The sequence below is a fragment of the Ptychodera flava genome, chromosome 19 (genome assembly GCF_041260155.1).
Source record: "Ptychodera flava strain L36383 chromosome 19, AS_Pfla_20210202, whole genome shotgun sequence".
In the NCBI taxonomy this organism is placed as follows: Eukaryota; Metazoa; Hemichordata; class Enteropneusta; family Ptychoderidae; genus Ptychodera; species Ptychodera flava.
In genome coordinates, this window is record NC_091946.1 from 17,646,493 (window position 1) to 17,661,513 (window position 15,021).

Below are 15,021 nucleotides of genomic sequence, written 5' to 3' on the forward strand. Positions count from 1 at the left end.
TTCTTTGACCTTTGACCTACCGCAATTTTTCCAAGTGCGTTTTTGATAGAGCTCCATTTGTCTTCTCGTCTGTCTACAATAATTACAAAACCGAGGTCGACTTCTTGTAAACTGATAAATAAAAAAAGGTGAAATGACATGCATTTAATGTTGTATGTTTTTCTGATTTGCATTCTGTCCAACAGATGCATCTTGGCAGAAAAAAGTGTATTTATGGCAAACTGATTGACGAATTTTTTTGTCTCTGGTAAAAGCCATTAAAATTCAGTAAATTTTCATTCTTCTCCTACATTTTCATTTTAAAGGTCAAAGTAGTTCAAAACACTTCAATTTGCTACCTGCCCATGAGCAAAAGCATAAAATGTTAACACTCTTGAGGGAAAAATTTAAAAATCTGTTCAGTGGGTTTGTGAGAGAAGCAGGTGGTTTTAGTAAATCGATTCACTAGAGCGTGGTAACTCTTGCATCATCTGTTTTTCAAGGAGTAATTGTTTGGAAAAATTTAATTTGGCTGAATTTTTAATGGTCTACAATCTCAGCAGATTGTACGAAAACAAGAGTTCATACTCCAAAAATTCTTCACGTGTCATAGTTCCAAAGTTCAGAAGTTTTTGAAATTCTTTTTCACAGATTTGAGACAAAAACATATTTCATAATATGCAAATTATGGAAATAATTTTGATTCATAATGATAATTACAGATTTTCTAGATGAAAAAGAGTCTGTGTACACAATTCATCGCATGAAATGATATAAGAAATACAACTAAAAGATATTACACAGAGATTTCATAGGGACTACATGACTGCTCCATTTATTGAAGGTCAGATGCCGCCATGATCTACTCAGTTTGGAAAAAATACTGAGGAGATACGAGATTAGACTTAAATTATAAGGTTTATTACAAAGGATTTGTTAAAAATGCTAAGTAGTCCACTTCAACTCAATGCGCCACAGATTCAATGATTATACCATGGGAGTGAATGTTTGACACACTTCATTATTGATACGCATACCGTGGTGCTGAGTGTGTCTTTTTTCGAACAGGTTTCTAAAGTTTTTGTTTTGTAAAAATACTACCAATTGAAAGTATGAACACTTTACAAACTGCTTGTAATCAAGTAAGAAAAGAAATTATACCCTAAACATTACAATAAGGCACTTTAAATAAAATTATGCCTTCCGCATGCTGGTCGGTTTTCAGAGAAAATTAAGAAAGCACACACAATGTTAACAAAATTACAAATTAAAATATTATTTTTACAAAGAAAACCAAATAAAAATTGAGCTTATGTTAAAATACTTTTGTTTTTTGTCTGTGTTTGTGTTTTTTCCCTGGCTGGCAGGTAGGTTTTTCAAAAATCCAAGGACGGCAAACAAAGAATTTTCTTTAAATGGCCTAAAGGAAAAATTGTTGGATTTTAACAACGACATGTGTATATTTTAGTGATCAATGATTTGATTTTGAGGCTTTCCCTCTATGAAATCTGTGGCCCAATAAGTTGAAGTAGACATCTGAAGCTACAAAGAGTAACTACTTAACATATAAATTTTATGGCATTAAAAGGGCAGAAATTTCTTCATTTGGTGTTTGTAAAAGACCTCAGTGAATGATAGGGGTGAATACTAAACACATAGCAATGTGCTTGTCAATTATTAAACACAATTACCTCACAAATATTGGTATGTGTAAACATTGCAGATTTAAGAACTGAAATAGGAATTGAAAACTGGCCAAAATTAACATGAAATCTTGTTACAGTTTTACAGAATGAAAATTGAAACACGAGACAATGGAATGTCATTGAAATGAGAGGATTGAATCATTACATTTGATGGTTTGAATGAAATGCACTGTGTAGAATGCTGGGCTGTATGGTTGAGTTGAATTTATGTTTATGAAAGATGGTGGTATACAGATACAGGTGCAGTTCAGTGAAATTTCATTGACAGAGATTATCAGTGAACTTTGTGTATGTGATTCTTTATATATATGGTATAATTTTGCAAGGCTTGAATACCCCCATAAATTATAACATAATTTCTTTCCATCTAAATTGAGCTAATATTTGAGTTTATTGGACAATTCAGAGTCCATCAGGGAGTTCATCAAATCCATCAAGAGATGTGTCAAGATTTATACAATCATCCTGTATTTTGTGTTAAGTCTGGAGCACAGTGATTGGAGGAAAATATCCACTTGATCAGTTATTCACAAAATGAAGACTTTTCTGTCATGAAAAACATAGATGTCCTGCATGGTACATTCACATCAACACTCATACACAAAACAAAGACAGCTGACGACATACAGATTGGACTGTTTCAACAGCAAGAGTTTTTTTTGACGATGAGTCATGGAGCATATGTACTTTTTGTTCAGTTTCATGGAAAAAGGTACAAGGTTGTTAATTGGAATCAGGATTATACTGCTACTGGTATCTTTACCAGTACTGACACATCAGCAAGGGACTGTGGAAGATTGATTCTCATTGGCGATAAAGCTGAAATAATTATCTACATTTGGCAGACAACCTATCAGAGATTGTCTGACACAAATATTAAATTCTTGTTTGCCATACTGAAGAAGTTTCAAAAAAGTTTCAAAAAGTAAACATAAATAACGTCCTAAAAGATTGATTTGAATTCTGTGACTGATCATTGCGTTCAAAAAGAGTCATATACAGCAAACAAGTGATTTATAGTCACATGAAAGTCACATGCTGCTCACATGACCAACGTCAACACCATGGACACATAACCAACATGGACGCCACAAAGACTACTGGACAAAGCAATGAAGCATGCACACAAACATAACAATGACATGTGCAAAGCGGATAGGGAACTTTCCTTACTTGTCAGGGTCACTTTTAGACACGCTGCATGATGTGAATGAAAAGAGTTAAAGATAGAGTGGAGAAAAAATCCCTTTAAATGGGTGTTTGTTAACACAAAGTGAAAGTGCCTGGTGAGTTAACAACGTGTTTGCTCAGTGGGTGAGTCAGAAATACAGAACCAATTACAAGTATGGTCATTACTCTTAGTAATATAAAGTTATTGGGCTATATCGTTTTAGTAGGATACTTCACACTTTGCACGGAATGACATGAATAATATGATTTGAGGTTGTGCAATTAAAAAAGAATATTGAAAATGATTTGAAGAACATACCCATCACTGATGATGATATATCGCATGACCAAATATGGAAGTGAGAATATTACCAATCGTCAAACAAACAACAGATAAACACAAAAACAACATATACATATAAATGGCACAATCACAATGGTAACACAGGTAGGTTAAAATGGTACAATATGAATTTTGGTTAATACTGATGATTATCATAACCAAAACAATGCAAGTAATAAGGGGAAAAAGCCTGTATCAAAATTATAATTGATTGAAATGCAATAATACCGTATAAGGTTATTCACCAAATACCGGGATTTATGTCCGAGTACATCGTGCAGTGGAGGTATTGTCCGAGATGTGTAGTGTCGAGGACAATACCGAAGCGTACGATGTACGAGGACATAAATCCCGGTATTTTGGGAATAACCTTATTATTATACACCTTTATAGTCCAATTTTAACGTGAAAAAGTCAACATTTCAGCATTTTTCGGATGTCTGTTCCGCACTGCACTGAGCGATCGCGAGCAAACTGAGAACGTAGCGCGTCCACAAAGCGCACTGAACAAAATTTCAAACCCGCGCAGGGCAGCGTACGTGATAGAAATTGTTGATCGGCAACATAACTTCACCCAAAGTCACAGGTTTTTGATTCACCACTACTAACGTTGTAAAGTATTGAATGCTTAGAAGTATATTTTGTTCAAATCATCTCTTCCTTTTCGCCGCGCTGATGTAAAGGTGTTTTGAGGTCAAAGGTCAAATAGCGTCCAATAACACCAAAAGTTATTGTACTCCGCGTCAAAGTTATTGGACTCCGTGTCCTCTGATACAGAAATTTACTGTACGGCAAAACTCCATAGGTTACAGACGCAGGTGTATAATAATATACCCGTTAAAGTCATTTTATAAGATGCGTCTTTTATTATGATGTTGCAAATTTTGAACTTGAATTATTTCTCCAGAGAAGGGGTGCGACTTATAATATGTACTTTTGTGTTTTTTAAAGAGGTATACTCCTTCGTCAACCAGTAGAATAAAGTATCAACTTTTGATGAACAGAGCCAACCTAAATGGTGGCCGGTAGTGTGACAGATCTGCTGAAAAAGGGGTGCGACTTATACATTCTCCATTTTCGATTTTTTAAGGATTTCATCCTACGCAACTCAATCAAAGGAGGGTGCGACTTATAATACAGATGTGTCTTATAAAATGACTTTAACGGTAGGTTACATGGTTTTCTATCCTTTGCTCCAAATCCCAATTTTAATTCTGTCACTTCAATAATGTATGTCGAAGTTGTAATGTATTTGAAGATAAAAACTGATCTGTGGGGAACCCTTTTATGAATGACAGTAAAGGTAAACTTGTGTTGGAGTACCAACTCTAAACAATGTTGTGTATAACATTTACACTGTAGCACTAATCCGAATGGTATTCAGTAAACCAATTATTTTTGTTCTACAATACGAAAAGCAGAATATATTTCATTTCAAATTTTGTTGCTTGAAAGACATACAGACTAAGATGATTACATCAGAGAAGGTTTAACCCTTTGAATGCTGTATTTTTTTCCCATCAAAAGTTGAAGTACAACATTTAACTAATTTCTACGAATTTTTCTGTATTTTTTTGATAATTTTAGACCAAATTGACATCACATTTCATTAGCTACATTTCTTTATCAAAATTTTGGCAAAAATCTAAAAAAAAAAATTGACTGGGGTATATTTTACAAAGGCGACAAAAATTGACTTTGGCACTCAAAGGGTTAAGTATGGTAATTGGTCAGGCAAGAGGAAATACAATTATTTCCTGATTGAGTCTGGCAATCTGTACAATTCTGTTTGGTTAAGGTAGTTCATGACTGCAAATTGAAAAGACTTAAACTGAAATTTTCCCAAAAACTTTACTCAAGGTAACTGTAAACCATTTCCCTTTGAAACCAAGACTAAATATCATATGTCACTGTGCAACATTTGGCACTAGAGAAACCAATTATACCCAATATTTACAGAGACTTGATATTCAAAATGGCTGGCACCCCTGTGCTAACTCTATGGGGGAAAACCAATTTTTTATTTTAATAAATATCATTAAATATTTGCTGGGCGAAAACTGACAGACGTGATAGACCAACATTATTTAGTTTGAGAGTCCAAATATCTGTCTGTGGGGCACATCTGTTACCTTTAAACAACTACATTGAAGAATTGGAAATACTTCTCTTCACATCAATTGCCACAGATATTACATCACGTTCAGAATAAACCAATGCAAATGCCTCACTGCCACTGATCTGTGATTTGGTCGTACTCACCTTGGTACAGTGGTCAGATAGGTCATCAACCTTAGGAAATCCTTATCTGATATTGTGTTGAAGGTGGGACAGTCAGGAAGTGTGACAATGGGAAAGCCTTCTTCAGTACACGAACCTGAAATAGATCATTGTAATGAGCGATTTCAATACAGAATGCATCACAATAAGCGGCTTACAAATTGGACGGAGGAAGTCTGTATGCTGGGTATTGTTTGTGAAATGTGTTCAATGACAAATTTGGTTTAAAACTGCTCTGATCTCAGCATAAAACTGGTTTTGCCCTCCAATCCACTGTAACAAATGTTTACATATACACTGTCTCGTGATTTCCTAAGGCTATTAAAACTATTGGGTAAAATTTGTTGTATGACATGATTGCACATGTCAACTGAAAGGAAATAATATTTTGTAAAGTATCACATTTCACTTTCAGTAAAATGAAGAAACGGTTCTCTTAAATGGCAACCCTCCAGACTGCTGTCTGTAAAAGTAATACACATTATTTTTCTGAGAGAGGTGGTAGACATTGAATTTTCTAATGACTGTTTAAGTTGCCTGTGCAGTGATCTGGTTGTATTTCAGACACCTACCAGCTAGGATGATTTGGATAAAATGACAGTGTACAACACATAAAGAATATGGCTGAAAGACAATATTATATTTTTACTGCACTGCATCAGTGTTCGATCAGATCAGTTCACTTAACTAGTACTGACCAAATACCAGTTTAGTAGCAATTCATAGATAGATTTAGGTAGAGGAAGACAAAAACAGACACTCAGTCTGAAAAGTAATATTGTTAAAATATTTTTTATGGTCTTGCCACCATTGCAAAGAAATTATTCAAATGACTGAAAGTGAAAGTACACATGTTCTTTAAACTCTAAAACATGTACAGTCTTGGAAAAATATTTACATATCCTCACTCTAATTCCCCTCCATAGATTTAATGATCCCGCTACGCAAGCAAAATCACATGACAGTATAAAGAATTACCATCCTTGACATACAAATTATTTGAAAACTAGATCAGAATTCCCTAGGGGGACTCCAAGCACCTGCCCGTTCCCCTATTTCAAAGTCTAACTAATCATTAATGTGATACAATGCTTTATTTTCACCAAGACAAAATAATAGTGAATTGATTTATCATAATTGCAAGACATGAATCATGTTGACTCAAGAACACACATAAGGTGATAGATTCCTTGTCTGAAAAGTTCAAAGGTGAGGGGTCACGAAGGGTCGTAATTGTATTGAAATCAGCTGCACATGATGGTTTCACCCATCAATCAAAATATAAATATAGTAAGAAATCAGCAAGAGGATCAGAGATTTCATATCTGACAGCAAAATAGTTATATGCAAAGTCGTACAAAGACAGGCATTTTTTCTTTCTTTTTCTTTCTGTTTTCCTTGGCCAAGATTTTTGCTATCATAATTTGATTACCTCTTTGACAATGGACATATTAGAAGAATATTTAGAAGTTGTGGAATTTTTTGAGAATTTAAGCTAAAAGGAACAAAAACACGAGAAAAGAATGACAAATATAAAACAGGAAAAATATAACGGTGTTTATATGACTGTGTACCGTACATGTCTCGGTATTATGGTATTTGCATTCTTAAACATCTTGTGGCAGGCGCGGGTATCCTTCATGTAGATACTCATGAATTGCTTTGAAATGGAAAATTCCGAATGTTTTTTTCCATTTCAAATTGGTTGCACAAAACTACACCTGGAAATTTAAGTACAGTATCAGTTTGAGTGAATGTGAATCTCATAAATGCATCTGCATACATGTTATTTAAAAAATCTTGCAAATTAATAATGTTAACTATTGAGGATATCATAAAATCTTTACATCACTCCTTTCATTTGTCACTGAAATTAACCTTTTTACTTTTTCCATTAGAAATAATGGACAAATACGACTGGGAAAATATCCAGTTTAATTCAAGGTTCAAGAAAGTTTAAATTCATTCGTAATTCAGTCCTACACAACTCCCAGCTGAGAACTTATAGACATGGCTGGAAAAAACAACCACATTACCGGTATGCATTATAAGTACAGCTGATCAAACTCTATAAAGAGATCGCTGACGCAAAAAATTTTTAGTATTTGCCATCTGGGATTTAATGCCGTTATTTGCACAAGATTAACACATGCAAAGGGATAGGGTGCTCATACATTTTGTATTCACAAGTGGTAAAATCTCTTGATCTCCATCCAAGCCTGGTAACTTATAAACTTAAGGCAGTTTTAGTGTTATGATACTCTTAATGTCATACTTACATGTACTTTCCTTTGAAACTCAAAAAGTTCATATTATACATAATACAAGGAACATGTATGTGAGTGTTCACGTCTGAATATGTACAGTACATATGGCAATATTGCATGGAGAAGTGAGATCAGTTACTGTGCTTATTCATTAACTCTCCTAACCTATTTTAGAATAAGTTTGCTGACCTACCTGTAAAATATAAAACTCAATCCTATATTTATTGATAACTTTTATTGACTTTTAACACTTTTATTTCCCCTCTCCAAGAACCTCATCAAAGAAGGCCATACAAACCTAATCATTTGAGAAGTGCTGCATGAAATGTCAACGTAATTTTTCAGGACCGAAAAAGCTGGGTACTTTACAACTTTATACAAAAATGTCTTTATTTACATTTCCAATATTGTTACTAGTTGTGAGTTGACATTTTGTATCTGATTTGATTTTTTACGACATTATACACCACTATTATAGCCCAAACATGGGACTATGTGCCCGAGGGTAGGTGACCATTTGCCCGACGTAAGGAGGGCAAATGGTCTCCTGCCCCGAGGGTACATAGTCCCTTGTTTGGGCTATAATGTTTTTATTACATGCCTCTCTTACTCAGTTTGCACCAAAAATATTTACGTTTATTGGCAAATTATAGTCAAATGCTTTATTTTCATTTAAGACGAAAAACGGTTAAAAATAGAACGATTTTCATCATCGAATGGCGCATTGATATATTTAAACTACTGTTATGCGGTTTATCAATATTTTTATGCGAAAATTTTCCAAAAACCGGATTTTCTGTGCAAAACATGAAATTTCAAGACTTTTACGTCGAAAAAGTTTTCAAGTTGAAAATAGTTCGTTTCACTTTCAGTCCAGTGATGACTATGCGGCCCGCGACGTCATCGGCGAGTTACCATTGAATCCTATGGAGCGCGCGACGTTCGATATACGAGGCATGTAATAATCATACACCACTGTTTTAAAGGTAAGGAAAACAAATGCCAAGTTTTCACAAGATCTCTATGAAACGACAACACGTCGCGACAACATGACACAGCATAAGGAAGTAAAAATTTCAAATGTGTCAAATCAAAAGGTTCATCAAAGTCAATTCTGAGTATATCCGGCAGAAACACGAATACAAATAAGACCTTTCTAAAGCCCTTCACCACCATGCTTTGATCTATTCCTCCTGTCCACTATAGTCAACTTGAACTTCACTATAGAGACATGGAGATGAACTGGTGATATGTCACAGTAATTTGACCAAGACTCACCTGCCACATAGGCCACTTTGGCCTGCAGTAGTTCAGCAACATCTAGTACCCTAATCTCCTCTTCATTCTTTGCCATTATCAACCCATCTGCAAGATACAAATAACACCAGGTTAGTGGTCAGGCCAAGGTCATTGCTAACATTGAAAGACACCAATTTGTCTAAAACGTAAATTGTTTGTATGCGTAATCCATCCAAAACTTTGAAATCAATCGTTTCACAAGACAAACTTTTAAGAACCAGTAACTGTATTATTTGGTGGCCAAGAGCATACCGGTCTACTGTTAAAAAACATTCAAAATACAGTAGCTATTTGACTTGTCAACGCAGCCTGGTAAATTATGGTTACTGCTATTGTGGGCGAGTCAATTGTACTTCAACTGTCATAATAACAATACCTGCTTTGTCATCCATGTACTGCTGTGAAAGGATTAAAGATTTAACATCCCATGAATGGCGATTAAAATGGAATAATATGCAGTGTTACGGGATTATAAATTTTTTTCAAAAACTAATGCTTCTATGATTAAAATCTAGATCTATGAAAATGTGTCCATTTCGAGGCCGAGGAAGGAAAGCAATATATCAAAACAACATTGCATTCATGGGCATGTGATATACTGATATATGTGAGCAAAATAGCGAAATAAACACAATCTGAAAAAAATGTTGGGTTGATTCTTGTACTGATGAAAGACATAAAATCTCAAAATAACATTCAATAGCATTCAATAGAGGTACAATATCACCTGATGTGTCAAAACCAATAAACTGAGGCAGATATACAGAAATTACAGAGAAAACGCTGGATGACGGTCTAAAGACAGAATATTTCCATTGGGAGAACTGTCTGAAATGGGTATGGCTTCCTGTCCTTTTCACAGACGTATCATGTATTTCAAGATAATTTCAAGTCATATGACTGAGACATGACCGAAATGAGGTCACCTACTTGATTGATACTGCATAACACCACATCATAGCTATTGTTTAGCCAAGACAAGTATCACTTCCTGTGCTAAAATTAACAATAGCAGCTTATAGCCATATGACTGAAAGTTAATAATAAATCTTGGGAAGTCCATAATTCAGTGACAGAATTACACCACTAGAAATTTTTATAATCCTTCGTTAATCGGTCCACAGCTCATGTGGATCAAATTTGAAATCTGCAGCGTGAACAGGAATTTCCAGTGTGTCTTGTTTTCGTGAAAATCAGAAACCAAATTTTTAGCCATTGAGAATCTTAGTGGCCATTTTGAATTTCAAATATCCACAAATTTGAAGTAGTTTTGCTTCTTGAATTACAAAAATTGTACCAGAACAGTGAACACATATTTTGCTTCTTAGTTGTGAAGGAGAAAAGTTCACAGTTTCTTTGAGCAAAGTATGAGCAAATATTCAAAGTTTCTCTTTGGGGGTGCACTCCTAGGTAGTAAAAGTTTTGAAAGTTATTTTGAGGAACTTCATTCATCATCTGCATATCAATAACATAAATTACTATAAATTTACTGATTATGAACTGTGAAATGAAAGCCTCACATATGATATACAGTCATCACACTTTCATATTTCACCCTATCACTCATACATGTATATGTCAAACCCTCAGGTTCATATAATTATCAAACCATGGATTCAATGTGAAAGAGTACAACCAGACTTAACAATTTTTAAAGAAAAAAGAATAATTATTTCTGTAATTTTAAGTCTATAGATACACAACAGAAGAAGATAATCTTTTTTACCACTCCCTACATGTTACAGAATAAAGAATTGGTATACTACAGAGATACATGTACAGAACACACACTTTTCATGATATGAATCAATGATTAAGCTACAATGGAAAAAGCTATTTATGTCTGCATTATAAAAATTCTGTCATATTTTCTCTCTTCAATTCTCCCTCCAACACTTTACAGTGCTATACCAATCACCCAACCACTGTTATACACCAAGTGAGTAAGATATGTTTAATGATTACCAGTTTTTGCTTTGTTGCCATACCGGTATAACTAACCAGGTTTGTAATTTAATATGCTCCTTTTTATTATACTCATTTTAACAGGTGTAATTTGGTTGTGAAAACTAACTGACTATACATGTGCCTTGCATGTCCTATGTAAGTGTTTGTGTGTTGAAATTGTCTTTGTGCTCATTTTGAAAGAAACTCAGGTAATTGTTTGAGCGATAGATGATTTTGGACTTGAAATAACACTTTGATGGCCTGTGAGCAGCCAGGTTTGATTATACTGCAAAACAAATTGATAGGAATAAGTATGCCAACGTGTTATGTCCTATTCAAAACTTAAAACAAAATCAGGAACTACTGTACAATTGTGTATCACATACCTCCAACAACAATATGAATATGAAACACATATCCCAACACAATACGGTACATTCAAGTATCACTGTCAGTATAAACAGTTAAACTGTTCGTAGTTTTGGTTTAAAAAATTAAGGAAATACCAAAGCACTATAATATCACAAACGTAACATGGAAACCATGCCACTGAATGTGAAAACAAGACAGAATCACTGGGAAATAATAATAGCGTAAGGTAGTATGCACCTCAAAAGTGAAAGACAAAATGGCCGCTATCCCTGTGTTAACTCTGTGGAGAAAAATAAAATTTTCGATTTTCAAAAACTAAAGAGAAGTTAAATCATCAGTAGCTATGCTTATGTTTTTGACTTGAACTCTCCCAACCTATTTTGAAATCAGTGATAGATCAGGAAAAAATTGTAAAAGTTTGAGAGTTCGAATATCTGTGATACCTTAATGGAGTACAAGATTATCCAGACTGCATATGAAGTACTGCTACCTATGTATCACTGAAAACTACCTCAACTTCCTGTGTACGACAGTGACGAAAGTTTTCTGAGAAGGCACAGTTGGGTTAAAAAAGTTAATTTCTCACCTGGGAGTGGAACATAAAATGTTGACATAGTGGTAATTTCACCGGATGAAACTCATATTTGTGACGATATGTATTAGTCCTGGTACTTGGAGCCTGACAGTTAGTGAGTGATTGTAACCCACTGTACAGTAACAAAAGGTGACACTCATAGGGGTGTTTGGGGTGAAACCCTGACGTATCCGTACATGGTCATTAAACAAAGGCCCCAACATTTTGCAAAGCATCATAAATGGAAAGCAAAACACACAAACCTAGTACAGCATACCCGGTACTAGTACAGACCATAATTTGATTGGTAAATTTTGACAATCATGGGTTAACAAACAATTTCTCAATTCCAAAGATTTTAAGTGGTTGCAAAAGTCCATGAAAGTTTCAAAAAACAAACCCCAGGTACGGACGGCATGCAACAAACCTTGGCAAATACCGGAGCTTGATGTCAACAGCTGACAAAGCATTAGCTCTGCATTTGGTGAGAAAATAACTGATTCATTATCGATTTCTCGGATGCAAATCAAATTAATTACCTGCCAGGACAAGTATTATGGACATTTTGCATAAGGGATATCACACAGACTTCAACAACATGGTTCCTGAGCTTCAAGGAAAAGATGTCTGTACGCACTGCCTTTCAAAGGAGACTGAGAGACACTGAGAAAAAGTGAATGAATCACATTGGGGGAACGGAGAAAAAAGGAATGGTATACGGGTATAATTTAAACGAAGGCCACACTTATATGTTCAATAGCCATGACCTACGTCTTGCGGTCACAGCCCCGGTAGTTAGGTGCTGCACTCAGTTAATCCCTTGTGGGATTGGTTAATGGTAGAGCCTTTTGTGTAGATTTCCCACACACATTATTGTCTGACCAAAGTGTCCAGAGTATTGTCAACACTTGCACCTTTTTGCGTCGTCCTTCCTTTCAAACACTTTTGTTAGTCAGTATGCTGAGAGCCAGCAAATCCAAACATCCTGTCCGCCAAATTTTTTGAGTTTTACGAAAACCTGATCTTTCAAAGAAATCTCTTGTAAAAGAAACATACAATAAGCAGTCCTTTCTAAATTAAGTTGCCATAGCAACCATGATTTTTTTTCCTCTGAATGTTTTCATCCAAAAAAATTGGAAAAAAAATCTGTGCAACATTTTGTGTGCAACAGAATGCTGTATGATGATTCACATTTTGACATAGTATCCAACCAGATTGTATAGCTGGAGTTTTTCTATCGTGAATTCATTTAATTTATATTTGCTCCCAGCCTTTGTCCATCAGTGGTTTGACTGCGTCTTTTGAAAAACCTCCAAACCTCGTTTTCACTGAATTTGCGTCTGGGTCACTGACTGAATCCAATTTTGTGCGTGCCATATTACAAAGCAATTGGCGACTCCATGATGAGATAAGCTGGGCTTTTAAAGCAGAGGAAATCTACGAGTTGTACCTGGCCAGTACTCATTTTGCTAAATACAGGAATTTATTTTAATATCATCCATATTACTAGTATCAACATTAAAAGCTCCATTATCTGAAAGTTTTTATGATTTAATTTTCCAATATTTTTGTTGTATTTGTAAATACTATTTCCTGTACTCACATAAAACATGTCAAACCACCTATTATTCAACCTTTTAACCCTGCCTGTATCCAGTATTACTACTGAAAAGTAAATTATTTCAACATAACATTGCCTATTGTACACAGTAATTTGTAAGTTTGCAGGGCTAATACTTGCTTCAGGAGATATCGTTGTTTTATGACAAAAATAATAAAAATATTGCTGTCAATTACATTTATATTCCTTTAAGTAAAAGTTAAATTGTTTCTGCTAAAAACACTATCAGCAAAACATGTCCTGTAGCTACCTAACTACTGATAGAGCTCCGCTGTGTTATGTAGCATGGGTAGAGAATAACTATTCATGACACGTGTTGATGAAGGTGGAAATCTTTGATTATATCTCATTTCAGGATGGCCTGACCAAAAATGGTAAAAATAGCCGCAAAAATACACAATATAAGATTTCATCATAATTTGAACATGTCACATTAAGATCATCCCTAAGAACAGGTCTACCAAATATCAAAGCTATCAGACAAGCAGTTTTTTGAGAAACAAATATTTTGACCAAAAATGGCAAAAATTGCCCCAAAAATACAAAATTACAGATTTCATCATTATTTTGACATACCAGTATCACATTAAGATAATCCCTAGGAACCTGCATACCAAATATCAAAGCTATCAGACAGCTTCTTTTTGAGAAACAAATTTTTTGATCAAAAATGACAAAAATTACCCATTTTGAACAATCTTATGAACCTGTACACCAAATATCAAAGCTATCAGATGAGTAGTTTGTGAGGAAAATGTTTTTGACCAAAAATGACAAAAATTGCCCTAAAATACGAAATTGTAGGTTTCATCATAATTTGAATATATCATAAATTGATCATCGCTATGAAACTGTATACCACATATCAAAGCTATCAAACAAGCGTTTTCAAAATGGCAAAAATTGCCTTAAAAAATACAAATTTGCATATCATTGCACAATTTGAACAAATCTGAAATAGGTCATCCCTAGGGACCGGTATTTCTCCAATATCAAAGCTGTCTGACCAATACTTTGAAGACGAAGATTTTGAAAGATTTTTCGACCAAAAACAGCAAAAAAAAATGTGCAATATGCAAATTTCACCACGATTGAAGTAACCTAACTGAGGTCATCAAAGTAAACTGCAAATCAAATTTAAAAGCAAACGGACAGGCGGTTCAGAGAAGAAGGCAATTGTTGACAGACGATGGACAGATCGACAACGGACGGACAATGACGGACAATCAGTCTATTTGATAAGCACCCGTCACTGACAGCGAAGCTAAAAAGTAATACTGGTAATATATTTGAATTTCCTAAGATAGCTTAACTTTTAAAGTCACAAATGATAACACTCTGTGTGAATTCTATGTCTGTATCACTGACTGTCTCTTGGCAACCATTATGTAGAAGTGACTGAAACTAACAATATGTCATGAAACACTATAAATGAGTTTTAAAAGTTCATAAAATATTACAGC

General features: G+C 34.7%; 1 protein-coding gene across 17 annotated transcripts in view; it reads right to left on the reverse strand.

Annotated features, from left to right (window-relative positions):
- The window catches only part of LOC139118760 (guanine nucleotide exchange factor DBS-like), an 82,977-nt gene that overhangs the window by 34,804 nt on the left and 33,152 nt on the right, over nucleotides 1-15,021 (reverse strand). For 6 of the 17 annotated variants that reach the window (XM_070682207.1, XM_070682205.1, XM_070682197.1 and 3 more), the window contains exons 2-4: nucleotides 9,024-9,110; nucleotides 5,461-5,575; nucleotides 21-111 (exon numbers count right to left, since the gene is read on the reverse strand). In XM_070682207.1, coding sequence (XP_070538308.1) covers nucleotides 21-111; nucleotides 5,461-5,575; nucleotides 9,024-9,099 — 282 coding nt within the window. In that variant the 5' untranslated portion in view covers nucleotides 9,100-9,110. Of the gene's footprint in view, nucleotides 1-20; nucleotides 112-2,858; nucleotides 2,883-5,460; nucleotides 5,576-9,023; nucleotides 9,111-9,296; nucleotides 9,321-9,771; nucleotides 9,918-11,949; nucleotides 12,067-12,476; nucleotides 12,605-15,021 lie in introns of those variants that run through there. The other 11 variants (XM_070682200.1, XM_070682194.1, XM_070682193.1 and 8 more) reach the window with 7 other exon arrangements.